Here is a 25,657-nt window from a genome sequence, read left to right as displayed (position 1 = left end):
GTAATATTAACTTTTCCATATTTACTGGAAAATACGACTTCATATATACATCTACAAGCCTTTTTAAGAGAAAGGATGCTTCACATTGTAAAAGTATTGTTATTAACATTTAATGTCGTCAGTTCTACCTGATAATTCATGAATATTAGATATGAAATATGATTCAGATCTATAGCTAAGATCTTCAAGCTGCTAAAATTATTTCCAATAAACTCTTCATCAGAGTGAAAAACTTGCGCAGTTCAACAATAAAATTTTCTTGAACATAGAAATAGAAGACTGTAGGAAATTCAAGAAATAATATTATGCAATATTATGAGAATAAGGTCGGCCTATTGAAATGTGAAGTTACAAATGATAAATGGCGTTTCTTGAGAAAGGATCGCCAAGAATATAATATATTACATAATATATAATATTATTAAATTTAACATTTTATCATAATAAACAGAATGGAAGCATTATAATAATGTAAGTAATAACGCTTGTCAAAAAATTCCAAGTTCCAGTAACATGTGTGAAACGTCGATCTTGATGTTTCCTACGTCTGCTGTTTGTCCTTAGATCATAATTTTTAATATTTAACTCCACAAGTTTGATAGATATGATTCAGTTCTAAAAATGACATAAGGCAAGAATAATTTTATAGAATTAGAATAATTAAGAAAACGTTTGTTCAGGAACAAAGTCTTCGTATAGCTTAGTAGGCTATAGGATCTTTCAGTAAAACGGGATGATTGCAGTGACTAATTTTTCATTTCAATGGTAATAAATATGGAGTAAAAAGTTTACAGTGAAATGAGTGAAAAATGATTTGAGAATATACTGCTGAATGTATAATATACTGTAGTCTGTTTCTTTGTCCTTGAGTTGATTGTGAATGATAAATAAATAAGTAAATAAATGTCCTCCATTGTAAACTATGCAACTCTCAAGTTTTCCATGACATTTTGCAGCATAGCGACTACTATTCCAAGTATTCCACCAACTTCATATCAAACCCGTTGCTTTTAGGATGGAATAGTTCTTATTCCAGAGTTCAGGATCGAGTAGTGAACATAAAGAAGCCTACAAGATTACAAGAGTTCCATGAACTCTGCGAATGCTTTGTTTCCTGGGGCCTATTGCATGAGAAAATACAAACTAATAATATAAGTAGTCAGCTGGTTATTGGAATAGGAGATTATTAAAATATCTCCTAATCTACATTACTAAAATATCTAGTTGGTGCTTTCACGCACCACACATTTGACAACCTGCAACCTTATGGCTTTGCAAAGGCTAAAAATAAACTTTTACTGGTGTAAATATAAAGAAAAATAAAAATCTCAGTACCCTTTTTGAAATATTTTATCACAACATGTTTCGGACATTTACTGGTGATATTTTTCAAAGTTTTTCTATTTGTATACTATCAAGCTACCAAAATGGAAAAGTTTTCTCAGGAAAACATTTTTTTCCGATCATTACTTTTTGAGATATGAGCGCCTAAAGTTTAAATTTTTGGGACAGAACATTTCAAATTCGGTAAGAGATAAATCTATGAGATTCAGAGGATAGATTCTTCATGGTATTGTTGATATACGGACCAGTCTGTAACAATGGGGAGTGGAGAATAAGGACAAATCAAGAGTTACGTGGCCTATACCAAAAACCAGAAATTGTCAACGAAATAAAATACAGGCGACTGAGTTGGTTAGGTCACGTAGAAAGGATGAGTGACTCAAGAGCAGTAAAGAAGGTCTTCAGAGAAAATCCAGGAGGAAGGAGACTACGAGGACGCCCACGAAAACGCTGGCTAGAAGATGTGGAACAAGATTTGAGGAGGCTGGGTGTCCGAGGTTGGAGAAGAAGAACTGGCGACAGAGAGGAATGGAGAGGCATCATAGAGGAGGTCAAGGCCCTAAACGGGCTCTAGCACCACGGAGTAAGTAAGTAAGTAAGTATTGTTGATATAGTAAAACAAAAATTTTTTGAAAATACCAATTTTTGAGAAAGTTTTTCAATTTACTAAAAATGACCAAAAATAACTTTTAGTTGAGTTATTTTTGGTGAATTGAATAACTTTCTCAAAAAAGCTAGTTTCAGAAAATTTTTATTTTACTAGGCTATATCAACAATACCATGAAGAATCTATCCTCTAAATCTCATGGATTTATCTCTTACCTAACTTGAAATGTTTTGTCCCAAAAATTTAAACTTTAGGCGCTCATATCTCAAAAAGTAATGATCGGAAAAAAAATGTTTTCCTGAAAAAAACTTTTTTATTTTGATAGCTTGATAGTATATTAATCGAAAAACTTTGAAAAATATCACCAGTAAAAAGTTTATGTTTAGCCTTTGCACAGCCTTAATCCATGATGTTTCTAGAAAACAAACGTTTTCCTGAACGATTCACTCAGAATACCAGCTTTGTAACAATGAATTTAGGACAAGATTAAAGGAATACCTGTCAATATGCTGAAAAATGTCAAGGGAATATTAAAAATTACATAAATTCCGATAGAGAACATTTAGCTCATGTTATATTGAATTTTATTTATTTATTGTACAGTAAATGGCTACCTTTTACTTCATAATAATGACCACTGCATTCAAAAAAGGGAATATTGAAAATCACATAAATTCCGATAGAGAGCATTTAGCACAATATGTTATACTGAATTTTTTTGTATTCATTTATTGTACAGTAAATGGCTACCTTTTACTTCATATTAATGACCACTGCATCCAAAAAATAATTTTTCATTAAGATTTAGTCACTGAAATCATCCCGTTTCACTGAAAGACCATCTTATATTACTAGACTATTATATCTATTGTATTATAATAGTATAAATCTCTATTATGTCACACATTATAATGGAAATACCAGTAAGGTACCGTGATAGATTATCAAGTTGAGTTCAAGTTTTTAATTTACCTTAAATAATAGTAAAATGTTTAATAATATTATTAATATAATAGTTTTAAACAATAACAGAATATTGTGAACAAATGATCATTTATTTTCAAGAAGTCATTGATGTTTTTTTATTTTTCTGTTGTTCCTTCATGGATGCTGATTCTTCAATTGGTATGCCCAATGCCCATCTTATATGAACAGAGATTCTACAAAAATGATTGGATAAAATGGAAAGTTATTGGAACAAAAATTGTATGAAATTGAACGTTGGAGGAATCTATAGTAGAGAGTAGCTATTGAGATGACACATTCTAGAGCACATAAACATACATTGAAGTAATCCAGAAGTATATTGAGGTAGAATCGTCTCATGAAGAAGATGATAATTTCAAAGTGGGGCGACTATGAGAAAAAATATGCCAAAATAGAAAATTAGAAGATAAACTCAATTTCTGTTTCGTTCAAAATCAGATTAGCCTATATGGAGCTTTTTAATAGGAGCTCGTTTGGACAAGTCTAAATATGATTGTCTTATGAAGTATAGACCAACAAAGCACTTATTTTCAAATAATAATTTGAAAATCCATGGGATTTGTCATATTTACTTGATATGTAGTCCTGCATACAAAAGAGGGAATAAAAATAGGTTCCAAAACCAGAATAAATTTTATTAAAATAATTTAAATTTCATCAATTGGAAAGTTTAATAATGACTTTTAGCAATATACTTTTTAAAGATTGATTAGATTACTTCTTATTTGCTATTCTACTTGATAAGATTCTACAAAGTCTAAAATGCTACAGAAATACAATATGAAAAATATTAAAATGAGAGATAATTTCTAACAGTACTACTATTACTAGAAAGCATGTGGAAATGCATTGCATTAAATTTTGTGAATGATCATTTACATTTTGCGAAAAATATTTCATAAATTATTTAAATGATTTTGAGAATAGAGACTCAATAAGTGAGCAAAGGCGCCACCTTATGTTATATAATTTCCAATGATTTTGTTGTTTTAATAGAATTGTTCAACGATATTTTTCCAGTATTGTGTCAATACTTCCCTTTCAATTCCATTTTATAATATAAATTAATGCTTTCGGGAAGGCATGATTATTAATCACAAATAATATGAAATGTGTCACCACGGTCTCCTACAGTTGTCCATTGCAAATACTGTATAAATATAACAGCGAAATGGCACTGATTCATTCACTCAATCACTCTTTAAGGTGGCTTCTGAACAGAAAATCAAATGGATTATTAAGTAATCCATTTGATGCATATTTATTTGAAAAATTGAATTGGAATGTAGATTCGCGGACATATTATTACAACCTGTCCGGGATTTTTGCTACTCTCTTATTATAATACAAAATCATTGGTAATTATAACATAGGAGTTGATTGCAGCGTCCCCAGTATTGATGATGAAAAGTACAATGAAGGCAAGGCTAATAAGGTGCCATTAGGCAGTAGATTCCAACTAAATATGCATAGTTATTCTAGTACAATACTTATTTACTTCTGTACTATAAATACTCTTTTCATGGTAAGAAGATGGAACCAATCCAGAGAAAACTTACAGAAAAAGAACGGAACTGAACTTTATTTTAAGCTTTTGAACACTCAACATCCAAGTTATGAAATAGAAACGCAATATGTTATATATGCACAACCATGAAGATGGCGGACCTACCGAAAGATCTCGTTATCACAGTAAGTGAATGAACTCATTTTTAAAAAAATTGACTGATATTCGTTCTATTTAACGACAAAAAAGTGAATTAATAGTAGACAGTTCGTGATGGAAAACAACATTGAAAGTTTTATTACAGTCGTTTCAACTTTTAACAAATAGAAACATGAAATTATTTCTCACGAATAAAATTCTGTGGCCAATCACTCCTTTCCATGAAAAGAGTATAATATTTCTGGGCACCTACATTTTCCCATTCATAATACAATAAATTTCTAACTACATACTATTTATTTCAAAGCAAGCTGAAAATCATACCAGGTTAAGAGTCAGGGTCATTTCTCCAATTTCCATTGTTGTAAGCTACATACTATGGTGGAAAGAAACACTAACAATAAAGGTTCAGAATAAAACGGATAGCAGAGTCAAAAGAAAATACGAGGAGATTAAGAGTGACAGAATATAGTGTCAGATGCTAAAAAAGAACATTATTTAACTTGGCTCAGAAAATATTTGATGCTGGGGAAAAGATATAATACAAATTAAGATACAGTACTACCAAAGCACAGATGAATTTGAAAGTTAACGTGAAGTGTGGAAATTTGTGAATAAGATCGAATCAATGTCTACAATCTACTGATTGAAGTTAAAAAATGAAGATTTATATTTCCAGTACCGTATTTCAGATGGAACAATATTTATGTTTGTCTTGATTTTAATGAAATAAAGGCAGACTTTACTGGATGATCTGCAAAATATTATAATTCGATTATGGCCTGTTTTGTTGTCGATAATAAGGATAAAATTTTATAGAAGAGATTCCACGTTATGAGATACCGTCCCTACTCTTTTAATGATCTCAGCAGAAAATTTCTCTTGCTTGTTGATTGATCCAAATTTTACACATATAGTGTAAAATTCTAGTACTTTCGTGAGAAAAGTACATACCTTGATATAATTCTACTGTATCACGGAGAATACATATTTTTCTTGCCGGATAGAGTTGAACTAAAAACTGTCATCCAAGTAACTTCAGAATTGCAATTCGAAAAAAAAATTTTTTTGGTGCAACGCTATAGGAAATAGTAATGGTTGTATTTTGAATTTTAAAACCTGATGTAACCTTCAACTAGGCCTAAATACTTTTTGGAGTCTCAGTATTAATTAAAGTACACTGCTTGAATTAAAAATACAAGACAATACTGATAATTGAATCATAAGTCAAACCTGTCATTTATTATGTAAATTTGTTGTCTACTCTCAATATTTAAATACGATATCCAACAGTTTTGATTGAGTTTGTTAACCTTATATATTGCCTTTGAACATATTTAATTCTTTTTTAGAAATTTTCATTAAAATCATAATTTTAGTAAAAAATTAATGTTACACGTAAACTCATGTGGATTAAGATGCTTAAATAATTTAGAAATATTATTAGTGATGACGGTTATTATCCTATTACAAAATTTTTCAAAATTTCCCAAAATCTAATTCGAGTTAAATAAAATAAATAAGTACATTAACTTGAAAAGCATGCAATTAATTACATAATAAGGTCTTCTGGATCTGTTCCAGCTTGTTTTGAAACCCGTTTGCGTACCATAATCATTTACAGAAGTGTTTCACACATAGATACCGTGCAAATCAATAAGGCTAGTACTGTACTCATCAAAATAAAGAGAAATTCTTAGCAATAAACACATTTGGTGTTTGAACGCTCCATTGAGAGAATCTTTTCCCTATTCTCGAATTTTCCCCAAAATAAAATCATGGCAGAACACCCAGGATTAGACAAACTGAAAATGGTAATTATTTATAGAATAAAGCAAACATATTATACAGTAGGCCTATTAAGAAAATAAAGTAGGCCTATTTATCGAATAAAGCAAAAATATTATAACTTACAGTTGGCCTATTACAAAAAAAAAACAAATAATCACCCAAAATTTCTAAATATTGGGGTGCTTCATCAGTTTCTAGCTAATAACTCGAAAACCATAAATATTTTGGTAAGTTGTTTGAAATTGAGCATCAACGGACGTTTTTAAACAAACCAGAAAATTTTCCGAAAAATTATGACTGCCAACTGTTAGGAAAAGCTTTCAGGCCACTACTATATCAGAACAAAAAATACATGAAATACAACAGATTCCTGTCAAATATTCGTGTGTAGAATTTAGATGGATAGACGGCGCAATGAATTCAAGAAATTATGCCTCATAATTATTCAGTTTTAATTAACCCCATTAAATTTCATATTTATTTGTTTATTGTTACTTGTCATACGTTTTGGGGTGTACCAGCTGTTGGGCAGTATCAGCTTCTTACCTGGAATTATAGGAACGTTTTCATAAACTTGATGAGTACAAGTAGCCTATAAGTCCTAGATGTTATTTTTAAATACGATCGAAACATCCTGTATTTATTATTTACTTTAAATATTTGGAGTTTCAACTCCTCACGCCTGCTGAATAATGTAAATGTATTCAATAATCTCAATTTCAATAACTCAAGAATGCTTTCAACATTGATATTGATCAATTTATTTTTCATCGTTTAATTTTCGTACATAATGTTGAGAGTAATAGATATTTCATCCACAAAAAATGCATGTTTATTAATCGATGTTTATAATGTTGATGATCTTACACTCGACCTGCGCTCTAGATGAAAGATAGACATGATATGAAACTTAATAATGATAAAAAATATGGAATAAAATAAGTTAAAACGTCGTTCCTGCACTTGGAGATTCATGTTTTGAGCATATGGTTGTTTCCTGTTTGAAGAATAGTGGATTGGTAGTTCAAAATCTCGCTTGCCGCATACAACACTATTGAAATGTAATTACAAAGATTGATATGGATTAGAGAATCGAAATGATCCATTATGAATATAATCATAAGTTATTTATAGATAGATCGAGAGTTTTATTAAAAAAGTCATTAAACAGTAGATTAAAACTTAAAATCTTGATAAAATTTTTGTAAGAGAAGTGCAATACATATAATAAACAAGATATCGTATATAGGTGCTTGAAATATAGTTTAGTACATATGAAAAAGTGAATAGATAAAAGTCTAATTTGAAGAGAAAATTGAAGAAGATCTAATGATCTACGTCCCGTTAAGATATAATTACCAGAATACGTTAATTAATATTCTAAAAAATAGGTACATGGTTCCATTGTAGGAAGAACACATGAATACAAGAATATCAAGCATCTAGTGAATGTGGAGAATGACAAAAAAACTTCAGTATTTTCAAGCTATTTCAGCACTATTCAAAGTTTTTGAAGTAAATATTCTTAATGTTGTTAGTAACATGTACTAAAGCATGCAATTACTTTTGAAAAATATACAATATATTGATTTTGATCAAGAAACATAGAATACATCAATAAGTGAACACATTGTATAACGCATATTTTGTGCTGAATATTGAACTACAGTACGGTACTTGCTTTGGTAACAAATATTCAGTCATACGAAAGAGCACATTCAACTGCTGTGTCTACAAGGCTACATTATTCTAATCATGCCCACAACCACAATACAAACAATATTTAGATGGAGCAGTTTTAAGAGTTGAAGTAAATTGTAAATAATTAGTCTTGTTGTTTTAAATAGAACATTTCATGACAGTTTATATAAATTTGACACGAAGATGTGGATGGCACACAGAGTAGTATAAAATTGGAAGTTTTGGAAAAACAGTAGCTTGTACCACTGTGAAACAGTTTCAATTAGTCTGTTTTGAAAGTTGGATGAGTGCAGTCTGAGATACAACATCTCGAAAACGATGCACAGTGACACTTAGAAAACTGGAATTGAATGCAGAGGATTGGTGTGATTTGAACATGAAACTGACACGGACCAAAACATGTCTGACTGAAAAGACATGATAAAATGTGATAACATTCAGTTTCAGCTGGAGCACACAAGTAGCTAGTTGAGCTTAGAGCTTACTCACACAAGAGAAGATCGTTTAAGTTGTTAGTTGTCTTGTCAAACGTGGCAAGCGCACGCCTTTGCTAACAAGCTGAACTGATTGTCTCGTAGGTCACATTTCCGCCACTGAGTTCTGTAATACTCAAGCTATTAGCTTTTAGACCTAATTGAATTAAATCGATTATTAATTTCACAAACTATTACAGTGAAAATTTCATATATATGGATTTAGTACAAATTTAATCAGTATAACATCTTATCTGCAGAAATTTGTCAATCATACAACTGCAACAAGCCATCCTCCCTTCCAAATTGAAGGAGATTCATACTCCAATGTTCCCTCAACAACACAAAATTTTATCATTTTTTTATGAGAGTTCACTTTAAAGATGGGATGAGTAAGAAGAAAAAGCATCAAAAGTGATATTTCACATAATTAGAAATGGTCTAACCTCTTGACAAAAAACTTACCACTTCTAAGGACTACAAATGTCTACAATTTCCATTGGTATTTATATAAATTTGATTTAATCAGAAATCACACATGGAACAAGGAAATCAATGAGCTTCAAGTTGATTCAATTAATTTGAGAGAAGTAGGACTATAATGTAAATGCAACGTGTTAATAGCAAATTGTGTTAAAATAAAAATTAAATAGAATAACTTCCAAGCAGTAAACTTTATGTGATTCGAAGACAAGTAATTGGATATTACTTGAAGCGTAGTTTTTGTACACAACTTGAAAAAATATATAAATAAATTTAAATGTATTATAGTGTGGAAATTCTTCCTGGATGGTGAGGAGTTCATTTCCCGTGAATTTTGAATAAGTGTCTACCAAATTATTGAAAGAGAAAAACAAGTACAAATACTTTCTAATAACTGGATTGAATTTTTGTTCCATGCTTGATATTCAATTATAACACTAGAAAATCAAATTCCGTTTTGTTCAGTTATGATTCAACTAAAAAAAAACCATTTGCTCTGAACAGTGACGCAAAATATAAAATGATTTTTGAAGAAATGACGAATTTACAAATATGATTTTTTGAGCTAATGGATTGCGCAAGCAATAACCGTTGTAGATACATTAATTGTGTTATCATGGTTACATTTTGATGTAACAATGATATCAATTTGCTAAATATTACTACACATGATAACAGGAGAATCTGAAATGTAGGAACAATATTTTTTTAAACACATTCATGTAGTTGATCTTAAAAGGAAAATTTGAATAAAATATTAATATGATATCCTAATGAAGCTGACTTGGAAATTTGGTCCAGCTCTGTGAATGATTCGATTCTGTAATTTGTTTGAATTGAAGAAATAATTACTATTCGACAACTATTCATAAAAATAAAAATTCTTATTTTGGTTGGGAATTTAAATTCAAGTGAACAACCAGACGCTAATCATACAAATTAAAAATGAATGTTGTACCATAGACTACTAGTTAATCATTTAATTACTTGAAATTGATGAAGTCTTACAACTGCTTAGTTCTAATAGACTGAAAATAATAATGAAGAAACCTTACTTCTCAAGATAGACATTGAGATTTTCCTACAAAAATTGAGAAGTCTCAATCTTCGGGTTAATAAAGACTCTATAGTAATAGTTTGAGTATAAATTACATATTGAAGTAAGTATAAACATGACTGCGTAGGCTACATTCGGAAAAGTATCTACAGTCTAAACTTATGAGCATTGCCTTCCACAGATTAGAATATTCCTAGAATGTACATAATACCACAACATTTGTCGAACATTGGAAATACTATAACAACATTTCAACATTTAATCTATATTTTATGTGAAAGATTAAACATTACATACCCCTGAGAAACAATAATTACTCATTGTACAATGTTTCACGCAGGATATTATATAAATATTGAAAAAGAAGGGAGCAAGAATATGGTTGATGGTAGACTAATGGAAATGTTACAATAATCAGTTTGGCATATCCCAAATCCAAATCACTTCAGTTACCTTTTGATGAGGTATATTGTATACACGAAACACTGAGGATTTCTTTCAAATTAGTGAAGATACAATTTTTGTCTATCATCATTGATAAGAGTAGAATTACATTCAGTTTTCGCTATAGTAGTTTTACAATATTTATGAAAACATGAGATCTCATATTCAATCTAGAAAAATAACCTAAAATATTATACACTTAATATTTAAGGCTGTGCAAAGGCTAAAAATAAACTTTCTACTGTTGATATTATTCAAAGTTTTTCTATTTGTATATCAACAAGCTATCAAAATGAGAAAGTTTTCTCAAGAAAACATTTTTTCCGATCATTACTTTTTGAGATATGAGCGCCTAAAGTTTAAATTTTTGGGACAGAACATTTCAAATTCGGTAAAAGATAAATCCATGAGATTTAAAAGATAAATTCTTCATGGTATTGTTGATCGAATAAAACAAAAATTTTCTGTTTTATTCAATTAACGATACTATGAAGAATTTATCCTCTAAATCTCATAGATTTATCTCTTACCGAATTTGAAATGTTCTGTCCCAAAAATTTAAACTTTAGGCGCTCATATCTTAAAAAGGAGTATCTCGGAAAAAAAAATGTTTTCCTGAGAAAACTTTTTCATTCTGACAGCTTGATGATACACACATCGAAAAACTTTTAAAAATAACACCAGTGGAAAGTTTTTTTTAGCCTTTGCACAGCCTTAATTATCTTGGTGATTGTAAAACAAATTAAAATTAGCTTCAAGTCAGAAATACAATTCAAGAGTTTATGGTATTTGGTCATGTAAAACGATTCTAGAATAATCTAGTGAGTTGGATATAGCCTATTTGAAAATAATGGTAGCATGACAATGTTGAATTGGGACACTAGTGAAGTTCATTCGTTTTTTAAAACAGATAATAATTACAGAAAAAAATTGTGAATTGACAAAACTAAAGTGGTCTTTGACCTCAATCTTGGTAAACTGCATTCATATGTCACAGATAAGTATAACTTGCATCGTGATATATATAGGTAACAGAGTTTGAATTGTAAATACATGACAATTACTCAACATATTTTTTTTGGGAAGCAATTAGATTGACAAATTTTCCAACATGGATAAGTCCCAACGTCATAAATACTTAACAATTTTAATATACGTTTGAAGGAATTGTATCAACATAGATGATCATGGAATAATACAAACATATTTCAAATATCACAGAATTTAGCCAGTTACACATATATCGATTATGAAATCTACCAGATTATACGGAACTTGGCAAAAACATCATAAAATTCATTGCAAAAATTTTACGTCCAAAAATCGATATGTGTGTAACTAGACAATAAATCTAAAAATATATATTGTTAATCAACAAGCAGTAAAATTCATTTGAAAAACAGATATATATTACAATATAAAAACTGTAATACTATACACAATTTCAAATTATTTCTACTAATTGTAGACTGAATACTATCCGAGCATAACAATACAAATTATAAATACTTTCATCTGGGTCGAAAATGAGATTGTTAATTCTCAACTCAACAATTATACATTGGCAGCAAAATAGAATAACACATTCAAGAATAAAATACCACTGATTTTAGAGTACAGTATTGCTTTAAATTGGATTAGAAAAGGTTACAAACTTTATGTAATATTGAAATATTGAATGTATCAACTCAATAAAAGTAGGATTTTATTTATCAATGAAGCATCATTAGTGTAGTGCTATCATGTTTCTACAAAGATTTTCATTAGTAATAAAAGTAGTTTTTCACTATTGAACCTTTCTATGGAAGCAGTGATCAATTTTCTAATTTAATAATAGAATGTCTATATCTAGTTTTGCTACAAAGCTAATGTAACAGATTCATTTGTACTTTCACTGTCACTTGTCATATCTGATAATGCACATGCAAAATAGCTGATTGATACAGTAAAAAGCTCAATACAGCTGAATTTCTACTTAATATATATATAAATAAATGAATAAATACAACTATAATCTCTTGAATAATGATCGGTATCTAATCGATCGTTATACATGTATAACTATATCAGACACATCACTAACTATTCAAAATCTAAAAATGAGGTCCTTTGATTACAAATCGGTAGTGGAGATGGTGTTCAAAGTAGATATTCGAATGGCAGGTTCACTGTATTATATCCAGATTGGAAAATATTATAATCAGTTACAGAACATGCATTCCTAATAATAAAATATTGCGACATATTTGACTTAACACAAACCTTATCTCTGCAACCAAATCGATATGATGAAGACTTGAAATTTAGATCTAGTTTTCAGGAAAAACATGAATATTTCCCTAACATTAATTCTATAATGCTTGATACATAAACTCTTACAACTAGTTTTATTATAACAGGATTATATCTCACCACTAATATCTAAAAATGCAGTAAGCAATTCGTAACTAATTTACAGCACAAGCTTCAAACCTCATACTAACCAATCGATGATATAATAATAATAGTAGTAAAGTTCTAGTTAGTTGTTAGTTAGCGTCTATCAGCTAAATGATAATTGTCTAACTACTAATTAGATGTTATAATATTCTTGAATGGTTAGTGAATAGAAATCGACGTGCTGTTACATATTGGTTATAAACCAGTTACAATCTAAATTACTGATGGGTAAATAATGTCATATATACTCAATGTTATTTTAAGCAATGAGAAGTGCCATTTTGGCAATATCCGCCATGCTTATGCGCATCATATTCAACCACCATTAAACACCACAGAAGCCAATCTAATGCCTGCCTAGCTGCAGTAGTCATAGTCAACACCAGTAATACAGTTCTATAACGGTCAATCCCACCAAACTGCACCAATTCTCATGAACATTTCACATGCACATTATATATGTACCGACGGGGTTATACCTGAAATAGAGGTGGCAACAGTAGTAGAAAGAGAAGAAAGCATGCCACAGAACGGTGGATGATAGTTCTACAGATCGTGGAAAGTGGAGGCAAAGCAAAGCAAAGCGTAGATGAATGTAACAAACTCTCAAAGTAATGCTTGATTGCAGTGTCATAATGAAAATCATAATAAAAAAGATAAACATGCATTCTGGCAGTACCTACCTGAAAATAAGTAGAAAAAATAATACAAATCACTTAGAACGCAAACCAATCAGAAAATTTTTGAAAACAAACTCAATTTTAACAAAATAACAAGCAAGCGCACTCTCACACGCGCACACACATACACACAAATCGCAAATACACACCAACTCTTATATTAATAAGAGCTACTAATGTAAGGACAACAAAGAAAGCAGCACAGCACACTTAAACTGAGTGAAGCCCATTAAAAAGAGATTTATTGTAATGTTAATTAATATTATTTGGATGATTGCTAATGATCATCGCCGTTTTAGAATAATTGAAGAGGGCTTCACCAGTGTAGTGCAAATTTAAGGCTGTTCAGTCAATATTGATAGATTTGTATAAAGCGCCTGGCAAACATAATAATTAATCAACCGATCGTGCTGCAGTTGATTGTTGTGTTAGATGGGTAAGACCCAACCAAGCAATAGCATGTTTGCCTGCGGCCAATGTTATTTCATATGGAACGAACAGCCTTAATAGGAAATAAAAAAAGAGCAATCGAACGAGCGGACAAGAAAAGAGATAGAGATGGTAGGAAGCGGCTTACAGCTTGATCTGTGGAGCTCTTGCTGTAGGGAACCGGAATCAAACGTTCTTGCAATTCACCACCTATCACCTTCAAGTAAAGGGCAAGAAATAATGAGACAGATTGCAGTAGATAATATAAAGAGGAGTGATAAAACAGGAGAGAGCTGCAGAGACGCAAGACAAAGCTTGCAATAGTAACAGGTGACTATGGCAAGCCTGGTCAATTAGGTCTCTACAGGTGCTGAATCAACTGAATCAACCTGACAAGTAACTACATCTAAGGCTACTGCAAAACAAGATCGGGCTAGGGTCAGCCCGAACATACAACATACAAATAACACTGTAAGGAGGGTTTAACGTTTAACGGTCTGGTGTGATAGAGTCCACGGGCTCAAGGACTACACATACACAGATCATCTAGATTTCAACAATGAAACGGCTTGCCACTAAAACATAACAAAATATAGATAAACAAAAGGGAAGTTATCAGCAAGCTCTTACATTATATTACATTCATCCATTTACAATATACAACACTCATCTAGTGGAATTGAAAACGAACAAAAATAGTAACGTTTATGAAGATAAAGAGCTTCGTTGCCCAACACATGCTACTCACACCCTCAATAACCTGAAAAATTCCTTCATCAAAACAAAGACTCCCTTTATAAAAAAAATACTCTCCATACACTTAATCAGTTATGACTTTGGCGGTTTTCTAATTATCCCTACATAGAAATTTTCATTTTCTTGAGACTGCTCAGTTCTTTCTAAACTACAAACAACATCGACACACAGAGTACATTGCAAAAGTTTATTTTATAATTTTTGACGATATATCAACAGCAAAAGTTTCTCAATATTGCATGTCAACAATCGAACTCAACATAAATTTATTTTAGCGGTACCATAAAAATAATTATCATAGCATGATGGATGGATTAACAAAACACACTTTATGATGTATCGATGTGAGCTAAATAAAATAAGGAATACAACAGATACGATACATGACAATCATACCAAGTGATGAGTTGCATGATAATATTGAAATACACATATAGACGTAAAAAATGAGCGATTGGTGGATATTTCCCAAGTAAATCGATGTATAGATTGTAACATTGTAATACCTTAATGTAAACTAGTTTCCATTCTTATAACATCGTGATAGGGTGCTTGGAACACAAGGGATGAGTCCTAGAATAGCCACTTAAATTCTATGAGCACTATATTACCACAAATCAATACCTTCACCAATTTAATAGATTCAAGAAGAAAGGATATTGAACCATATCAGTTTTATTAGAAATTAGTAAGCATATAAGAGCACTCGTATTATGCTTATAACATTGTAATGTTTAATTCTTGGTATTAGGTTCTTTGTAATTATACTAATTTCTATTACGGTATAATGATCAATAGGTAATTTGTAATGTCAGCGATATTTTGTATTGATAGATTTATCTAGTTGTATGAAATCAGAGTGGAATAATCCACAGAAAGCTATACAAGTTCATAACTGAGTATCTTCTCGCTGTAGAAAATATTGCAGTGGAGGGTATAATTCAGTAAATGTTCGTATTCTGTAAAAAAATATTTATTCATCATCGGAAAAAATCATTTATAAATTGTTGAATTAAATTAGAGATAAAGAATTAGGAAATGTAATACACGATGAATCTTAAGATAAAATCAAGAATTTTCAAATCATTTCCGGCAAACTGTACTGTATGCCTCAAAGATGATTTGGTATGGAAATTGTAACAGTAAAAAGCTTCAACACTTAAAACATCAACATAGAATAAAGCAATTGATTAAATATTTTATAAGATTTTCCAGAAATGGTTATAGTTAAATATACCTCGTATACAAGAATATAACAAGTTAAGAGCATTCAAGATAATGATTCACATTCATACTATCTAACGAGTTCATAAAAATGTATGTAAAAGTATGCAAACGCCATTTTTAAAACAGGCTATGTGAGTAGCAACAGTATAACAATTACATTTACTAATCCTATCATTAAAAGCCAAAAGCATTTAGAAGAATCAATGAAACGATCTTCTCGTTAATACTGAACTCTTAATTTGTATAAATAGAATTAACTTACAATTAGAGAGATAAGCAACAAGTAAACACTGTAACTATCAATAATCAATCAGACCGTAGAATAAATTAATCTCAAATAAAATACACACGAGTTACTCAAGTTTGACACTACTGATATTTATAAATTTAGAAACTTCATAAATCGCATTATATTAGTGATAACAGAAACACCGTACAGTATAATATACGAAAATATTATAAAAGTGGAATGAATATTTATGTATATCTATCGTATTATAAGGGAGTTGAACCAGCGTAGGTTGGAAGAGCTAGAGCTAGTTATAAAAGACTGATATGCCTAAACGACATTCACTATGTCTTAATCAGTATTATCAACTAATATAAAGTTATAGTAAGTACATTTATTTCTATTCAAAGTACCCTGTTAGCTCCCAACCAGTTCTGGTTAGCTCCATCAATTCACGTTGCTATTTAAGAACCATTTGAAGCCTATTTGTTATTAAACGCAATAATTATAAAAATAAGAGACTAACACATCGATAAAATATCAAGTTATTTAGAGATTACTGCACTTATATCGATTAATGTACTTGACATAAAATTTCCATTATTATTAACCAATAATAATGGTAAAAGCCATTGATGGTTATTTATCATTGATAATTTGATTGTTGTAATTGAATATACCACCAAATCTGTTCCCATTTATAGTTTACCGAATGAATCGTGGAAAATTGAAATGGGTTTCAATTCGAGTATATCCATCCTGTATTGTTAGGTAAATAAATGGAATTTCATAAAATACATTTCGAATACATCAAGAAGGTAAATAGAACAGAGTATAATTTACCCGTACAGTAAAAATCGCAAGATTCTAAACTATTGCAATATTCTATAGACAATCAATTCTAAATAAGGGACATTGAGAGAAAACGACCAATAGGAGGATTCAATTGAGAAAACATTATTTAAATTGTATTTATCGAGATTATTATCTAATTATATTCTCTCAACAAATAGAAATTATAACGAGCACTAGCACTATATAATACTAGCTAATAGCTAGTATTGAAAATTACAATTAAGTTCATAAATAATGAAATTTACTTAAGATACTTGATCGAATCTTATTTAAAAAAAACCTAGTCTATTACTAGTGACCTATGTCATTGGAATATAAAGGTTTTAGATATATATATTTACATAATATAAATAACGAGAGGCAAAATAGTAAACAGATATTCCCCTGTTATGTTAAGAAATAGAGACATCAAGATACAGAGGAAGAAAAAATACTAGACGACGGAAGTCCTCAAATTCACTTATTCAAATAACTAGTCAACAGTATGAAGATTAATGCATTTGATTTGATGAATTCAACAGAAGAATTTTGAAAAAAATGAACCTATCATGGCTTTTGATATTTCGATTTAAGAATGATGCAACGTTATGGGCACTATAACAGAATAGATTCTTGAAAACAAAGGTCTCCAAAACAGATTTTGGATCTGATCCACATCAGATTTGGACTGCAAATAGCACAATGCTATAGAAATCATTAAAATTTACAGTAATGGAAGTGTTCAAAAAACCTTTATGGCTTAGAAGCATTATAGGAAAAATGAGCTATCTTTGGTTTACTTAGAATATTACAGATGAAAAAATATTCAAGTTAAGTCGTAATGCATTAGTGTTTTCATGGTCAAATATGGTGGTTTAATAAATGAATGAATGAATAATAAATATTAGCTTCCCTCAAACAAAGGAGAAAAGGTGGAACACGATTGTAGTCAATCGAAGAAAAATATTTATTGGACTTGACAACCATTTATATACAAAATAAATAGCTTTTATAACGAATTAGTAATTCCCACCATAAAAGTATCAACGATATGGAACCTTACAAACATTGGTGATACGAGAGGCATGTAAAAAGTAAGGTTGTCATATTTTTCCATGTGTGTTTTATTTTATTGAAATAAAGAAATCTATTTATAAATGAATGTCTGTTTGTTTGTTCCCTATGTACTCGAAAGCTACTTGACAGATAGAACGGCATGAAACTTTGGGAATATATTGTGTGAATATTGGGGATGGTTTCTGGCCAGAAATTTTAATAGGGGGGCTAAAAATAATTATATATTCATCCATTTTACAGACCTATGTTTTCGAAATTGTCGGCCGAGCGGCTAACGTAGAACGGGAAGATTATCATGATTCAAGATCATGTTCTGATAATATGATTTAGCATCTAAACTTACCAGCTGTAATAAACACGTCACTCTGTGATAAAATTGTTTACTGGTATTAAAACGGTATTAAAAGCACAGAGGAAGTCCGTATTGAGATGTAAATGAAAATATTGATTGTCAGATAAATTTCATGATTCACCAAATAAAGTCATAAAGAGATACATTGATTCACCAAATAAAGAGATACATTGCCTTTTTGGCGGTACGAAGTTCGCCGGGTAAGCTAGTATTAAATAAATATACCATCAGAAAGCTTGCACTTTCAACTGAGTTTTTTCTACAGTCCAGAAATTTCTGACTAGTTATCCACTTCTGAATACCTGCTGTAAAGAACTCCATCATGTCACCAATGAACTTTATATGGGACCCTCGCGAACATACCATGTTATAATCAATTTTTTAGGATACAATGTTGACGATGGTTTTTCACTAATCTCAGGATCCTTCAGGACAAAACACTCACACACACACATCTTGACTATGGGTGTTTAACAAACTTGTGGATTCATGGGAAGCTCATTGGAGGACTTGAAATGACACTACCCTGATGTGACACTGCCAATCCAGGATCCTGGTCATAGGAAGGTAATAAAGATTGAGGCCCGGCTGCACAAAAGCCGGTTGAATTTTAACCGTGGTTAATTTTACAAGAACCAATCAGAGAAGGCCTTTTTGATAAGACGGCTTCTCTGGTTGGTTCTCGTGGAATTAATCACAATTAAAATGTAACCGGCTTTTGCGCAACCGGCACCAAGTGTTTTCTAGACAAAGATCGAAGAGTTATGCTTCGAGAATTGCTGAACAGGATCCTAAGGTTTGTGAAAAATCATCGGAAACATTTTGTCCAAGAAACTTAGCTATCAAAAGGTGTATCCGCGGTAGGTGCCATGTAAAATTCATGTCGGCGTAGTTTTTCAGAAGCAATAAACGTGTCAAGGAAATGCGTAGAAAAATCTGGTTTTGTAGTGGAAAAATAATTAAAAGCACAAGCTTTCAAAAGGTGTACTTTTTTATTACAATAAAAAATAACTAACATAAGAAAAAACTGCAATCTTACTTTCTATATGCCCCTTGTATTGAAAGAAGTTAATCACAAAAAAAGACAAGTAGAAACTGAGGTAGAGTTAAAAAACTAATGAAACGAACGCTTTAAATTGATAATTTACGAGGGTAGGCTGATAAGTAATGCTCATATGCTTGTAATACCAATAACGCAGAAGTTTGCCAAGTGATATTATGTAGCGGAGCTGATTGGTAGGTGAGAATAAGCTGTTTGGATATGCTAATCTGCTAACTTGAATAAAATGAATAAATGAATAAACTCATTCAATGATGATAAATTTGATAGTTGTAGCAAAAGCTGCCCAACATTGAATAATTTACATAAAATTAATAATATGCAATGCAACATGACAAATTAACTTTTTTTAATTATAGAAATTTCTAGTATCCTCTTTATACTTGTTTAAATAAACAGAACTAGTTTCGAGCACTTATGCCAAGTGTTTTATTTTATATTGTAAAACATTATTGAGAGGGTACTAGTAATTTGTATAATAATTAAACAATTCATGTAGCCCTATTAAAATACTGAATTCAATGGCCCATTGTAACTTATCACATTAAATTATCAAATTTTATAATGCAAGGCTACATTCTTTAAATTTAATACATGTTTCAGATTGATTTCAACCGGTTCTGCAGACTTGACGACTAGTGAGATCGGACTCCCTAATTTTGTTTATTTGTACAAATTCATAAGCTGAAACACAGGTTTATGGAAGGCAGACTATTGGACTTATATTTTTATTGGATGATTTACAGGATAATCATTTATTTCTCCAAAGCTTGAAACTTTAAGGGTTAAAGGGTTGATCATCTTTTATTTTCATTTATTCATAATACATTTGAAAAACAATTTATTGTTGAAATAATTGAGAGAGACAAACCCATGACTTTTTTTCTCTCAAATTTGTATTAAAACAATTTAAGATAGGGATAGGTAAGTATAACTACCGATTTCTAATAAAATCTAGAATAATAAACTATATTAATCCGCCTGAAATGAAGTAAATTATTGGAAGACATTCACTCAGACTGAATATTTTTATAATTAGTAATTAAAATGAAATGAAAAAAATCTTTATTAGGCGGAGTTAGGACTTATTAATAACAATTGAATGATTATTAAAAATGTTTGTTTTTTATACTCAGATGTTTTTTATTATTTATTCATGTAGGCCTACTGCATTTGTTATGATTTTGTGAATAAAACTCAATTTGAATTTGAATTATGGAACAGTATTTATGAGATTCGATCATTCAAAGCAAGTGTCAATGAGAGCAAAAGTTGAGCCCACGAATAATTTGAAAAATGCTATGAAATTCTGAAGAAAGTGCAAAACAATTTCAACAGGGCTGTGTAGAATTTTATCAATTGAAAAGTTATTTAGAATAATTAAACTCAATTATCATTCTATGGAGCAAAAAGTAATTTGTGATAAATCATCAAGTGCACAGCTTCCACTGAGCATTTGTGATTGATTAATCAATCACATATTATAACTATCAAAATATTGTTTTTTAACAGATAACACGAGATGCTTCACATTTAGAAAATTATTGAAAAAGTGAATACAATTGCAGGATCAAATTTTCGTCTATTGAATAGCATTATTCTTTAGAATATTAGAGGGAACATACTTATTGAAAAATCATAAATATTATTCGAACTCAATCAAATTCCACAGATCTTTGTTACTGTGACTATGTATAATATTCTGACTTTGTCTTGTTTACATTTTTTTTTGTATTGTTGGTTGTAAATAAATTGAATTTGAATTACTGTCACCAATGTTTCTCATGGAATTCTACATATTTATAGTATTTTATAGGAATCGGAATATTACAAATAATATTTAAAATTCAGGATAGTCGAGGACAGGCCAGGATAACCGAGACGACTAGGGCGTTACACCGGAGAAATAATAGACTTCTATTAATATTTTTACTATTAATATTAGTTTATATACATTTCAAGTATCCTTCACACAATAATGGAAAATAGCTCTCAATATCAAACAATGATAAAATTGACAAAGAATTACATCATAAATACAGTAGTACTAAAAACCATAGTAAAAGAAGAGGATGCAAAGTAGTAAAAAAGATTAGAATTCAATGCCGCTAGTTGATTACCTCAACAAGTTGAATAGTTACAAATAATTTCTCCATTGAATTCAGACTCGGCACTCACTAACGATTTCTCAAATTATTCCATAATGGCTAGAAAATTCAATAACAATAATTGAAGTAGTGAAAAAATTCTTAAAATTTCTGATTTTAAATATATGTATCACGATTTCTACGCCTTAATTGATGCAATCATTTCCTATTTTATGGAATGTAGAGATGTTTTCTTACACGAAGTATGTAGAGAATTTGAATAATCAATTCTTTGAAATCTAAAAAAATATTTGTTTTTTAAATATTATTTATCAATACTAAATTGTATATTGGTACCTTAAATTAATGAGCCTTGAGTCAAATTGATTGATTAGTTCTACGTCTTAATAACAAACTAGATTTAATGATAGATTGAACGTTTTTCAGGGTTATTTATCTGGAGGTTCACACAAATAACTTCTGTTGTGTGACCGATTCAAATTCGATTCACTCCTTCAACCACTACGAATTACGAAATTAACTGAATTGACATTGAAATGTCTTAAAAATATGTCATAAAATGTCTTCAAATACATTGAAATGCTGATCTGAAAATACCATGTAATGTGAAATCAACTGAGCAAAAACACATGACTTGCAGCTCCCCATGTTGATACGCACACTTGGAGTGATTATTAATTGTATATGGGTGATTAAAATAACTACTATGGTCTGGAATGAGAAAGCAATTTAATTGATTAATCGAATAAGATGAGCTGCACGATTTACAAAAGTTACACAAATAAACATTCATTATAAAGTACGAGAGGACAAGTGTGTAGTTTTAATTTTACACGCAAACTTCAAACAAAAAAATTATTAATTAAATGGGAAGACGAAGAAAATTTTATAAAATTAGAACAACTATCAGTTCAGGACTTGGAATGTGATTTATCAAGAATGATACGATTATTCAGGGTTTATAATAATTACGATCATCATAGAATTATTACAATCAGTACAATTCAATAAATTATAATCTATGAGAGGAGAATGAATAATAATTGAATTCTTTTATCAAGTTTATCACCCAGTAAGTTCTATCAATGGCATTAGAAAAATGGTTTAACCTTAATTTACTATCTAGAAGTTTATTTAGAAAAAGTACTATCTGCCGTAAAATATTTCCAATTACTACACATTTTAAGAATATCTTAATTTCTCAACCATATAATAACAGAAATTCATAATACTGACTAGAAAAGTGAACTCAAAAAATTTAAAATATGCAGATTGTCTTGATGCTTACAACATGTTAAATTAAAATTCACGATTCGAGTATCGTCAGCAATGAGCCATTTTGGAATAATCAATTTATATTTATGAAGAATATGACTGAGCAGGGTTTATCTGAAATTAAATATTGATTGGAAGACTCATACTGACTTGCGTTAACCAATAGCTAGTTTCAATGAACAGAAATACGATTTTTCCGTTTGTCCTATTCAATTTAAAAAACAGTTCATTATTCAAAATGTTAATCTTAGATTTTCGATGCAACAGTTTCCTCATTTAGGCTGAAATAATTTACGAGTATAGCAGAGCACTTAGGTGTACTGATTAAAACAACACACAGCACATGTTTAAAAATATCGACATAAGCATTTGATGCCAGAAAGATAGAGAATTTTAGGGTGTGCCTTAAACTAGCTTTTATATCAGTAATAAATATTTATGAACAACAAAAATAGGAATAGCATTAGAAAAAATATTTTATATTTACATGCACAACGTGGTACACAGACGATTACCATTATCACGAGGCTGTTGCCAAGTGTAAACAAAGTATCATTTTTCATAAATTATTTTATAAGAATATTAATCACTTTGAAAGTAATTCAATGAATCCTAACTTTCATGAAATCAACACCTCGATAGAATTATTTTATTCTATTATTTAGGAGCACAAATACTTACATGCTCTCCTCAGACAACCTTGAGTGACGAGTTTCCTCTGAGAATCTAATATTCCAACAAATATATCCCAGTAATAGAAGTCTGAAAGTTTCCAAACTAGAACAATCATAAAATTATAATAACACTCAACAATAGTTCCTTGCAACCTACCAGCTCATTCAATTTGATGCGACTCGAAAAAAAGGTTTAAAAAAACAATTATTCGCTTTATGAATTGCGAAATTTCACTCTCATAATTGTGACATTCTAATTTTTCAAGCGATAGCAAATTAAAAAATATTTTTTAATTTTTGGCTGATCCATCAAATTGAAGTACTAAGTTTCAACAGCCTTGGAATGATAGTCCTCTATGTACCACTGTTGACTTAATTTGAGCAAGTAGATCTGCTCAAAAGATAAAACAGGTTACAGAAAGCATAAATATTCTAGCTTAATCAATTAAATTGAAGGGAATTACTAACAATAAATGTTAAGTTGTTTTTGAGCAGAACTACTAGCCCACTATATAAGTTGAAGTGTGTTGAATAAGATGAGATAATGGCTATCCTTATTCGTACAAGATGTTTATATACAACCACAATCGATTATTTCGACTTGTGATAGAAAGATATTGAATTATTCATATTCTCATCCAACAAAGATTGAGTGAGAGTCTACTAGAAAAGTATTATAATTTATTCAACTGAAATGCACTGTGAAAGTTTTTTTGAAGCAAGCTTTACATAAATCTACATAGGAGAAGATCGTTTACTTGTCAAACATCGATATGAAAAACGTATGAATTGAAGTTTTATCGAGTGATGAATATTGAATTTGAAAATGCAATTCTCACTTCTGGGAAAGCAATTGATGGAGAAAAGTACTACTATTATTGAATACTAGGAAATTAGTAATCGATTTTAAAATCAACAATGTTCAACTTGTTTCAACAACAACATCAACAACAACAAACAACAACAGTAGTATGAAAATAGTATTTACAAAAGTACATCAGTAGCCTATATTTATATATATTATAAAGAAAAATCGACGGGCTTAAACAAACAGAAAAATTGAATATCATTCGATAAGATAAATTTGTCATGCAGTGTATATTATAATCACGTGTAAGTACATTATTGATATTACATAAAGAGTAATAGTAATAGATAATAATTAAACAGGTTCAGTTGTCACAGTTACCTTCGGTGATTCAACATTAAGTAAAATCCCTGTATGTGGTACCATTTGACACCTGAGGGGAGCTTTAGAGAAAAGCATGAGTCAATGTAGAGAGAGACACACACACACACACGAGCGAGGGAAGGAGAGGAAAGGAGGAGGGTTGAGCAGGGGTTAAGGGTTTAGATGCTCGTTTCATGAGCGATTTTAGTGAGATCAGGCAAGTGTTTGGGAGTGGTGGGACGGTGGGGATCATCGGCGGCTGAGACCATCTTGGGAGGTGCTAACGAGGTATTATTGGCATTGGCATTGGCAGATGGTGTTTTGATGGGGTCCTCGTCTATATAAGTGATGTCGGACAGGGGTCGACTCCGGGAGCTGCGCAAACTGTGCAAACTGTGCAAGCTATGGATGGAGCGGCGTTCCTCCAAGTCCTCCAGGGTCGACTTGAAAGCTCTGATAACTCGCAGCTGTAAACACAGGGAACCGGGTGTAGAGTGCGTTCTACCTAACCCCCCACCCCCCATCGCATTTAAGCTCTAATCAAACTCAAAACAAACTCAAAATAGTAGCTATGCTGTTAGCGTATGAATAAGTAGTTGTCAAGCAAATCATTAATTATTATTTCGTTCATAAAATGCAATGCATTGGATGCTAACTATACTGAAATTCTTCAAACGGGAATAAAGGCGTACAATTCGGCACACTGCACATGGATTGTTTTGCTAATGTCATGTTCACCAATAAAATTCATCAAACATAAAAAGTTTCACAAATTTAAATTCAACTAGTTATC

General features: G+C 30.6%; 1 protein-coding gene across 15 annotated transcripts in view; it reads right to left on the bottom strand.

The window, feature by feature from the left end:
* LOC111043351 (plasma membrane calcium-transporting ATPase 2) overlaps positions 1 to 25,657 on the bottom strand; it is a 406,771-nt gene that overhangs the window by 18,786 nt on the left and 362,328 nt on the right. For 11 of the 15 annotated variants that reach the window (XM_039442413.1, XM_039442410.1, XM_039442414.1 and 8 more), the window contains one exon: positions 25,044 to 25,331. The exons of 1 other annotated variant lie outside the window; for it this stretch is intronic. In XM_039442413.1, the coding sequence (XP_039298347.1) occupies positions 25,044 to 25,331 (288 nt within the window). Of the gene's footprint in view, positions 1 to 14,249; positions 14,319 to 15,814; positions 25,332 to 25,657 lie in introns of those variants that run through there. 3 more of the 15 variants (XR_005573144.1, XM_039442420.1, XM_039442418.1) reach the window with 2 other exon arrangements.

This window comes from Nilaparvata lugens, chromosome X (genome assembly GCF_014356525.2).
Source record: "Nilaparvata lugens isolate BPH chromosome X, ASM1435652v1, whole genome shotgun sequence".
NCBI lineage: Eukaryota > Metazoa > Arthropoda > Insecta > Hemiptera > Delphacidae > Nilaparvata > Nilaparvata lugens.
This window is presented reverse-complemented; position numbering and strand designations above follow the sequence as displayed.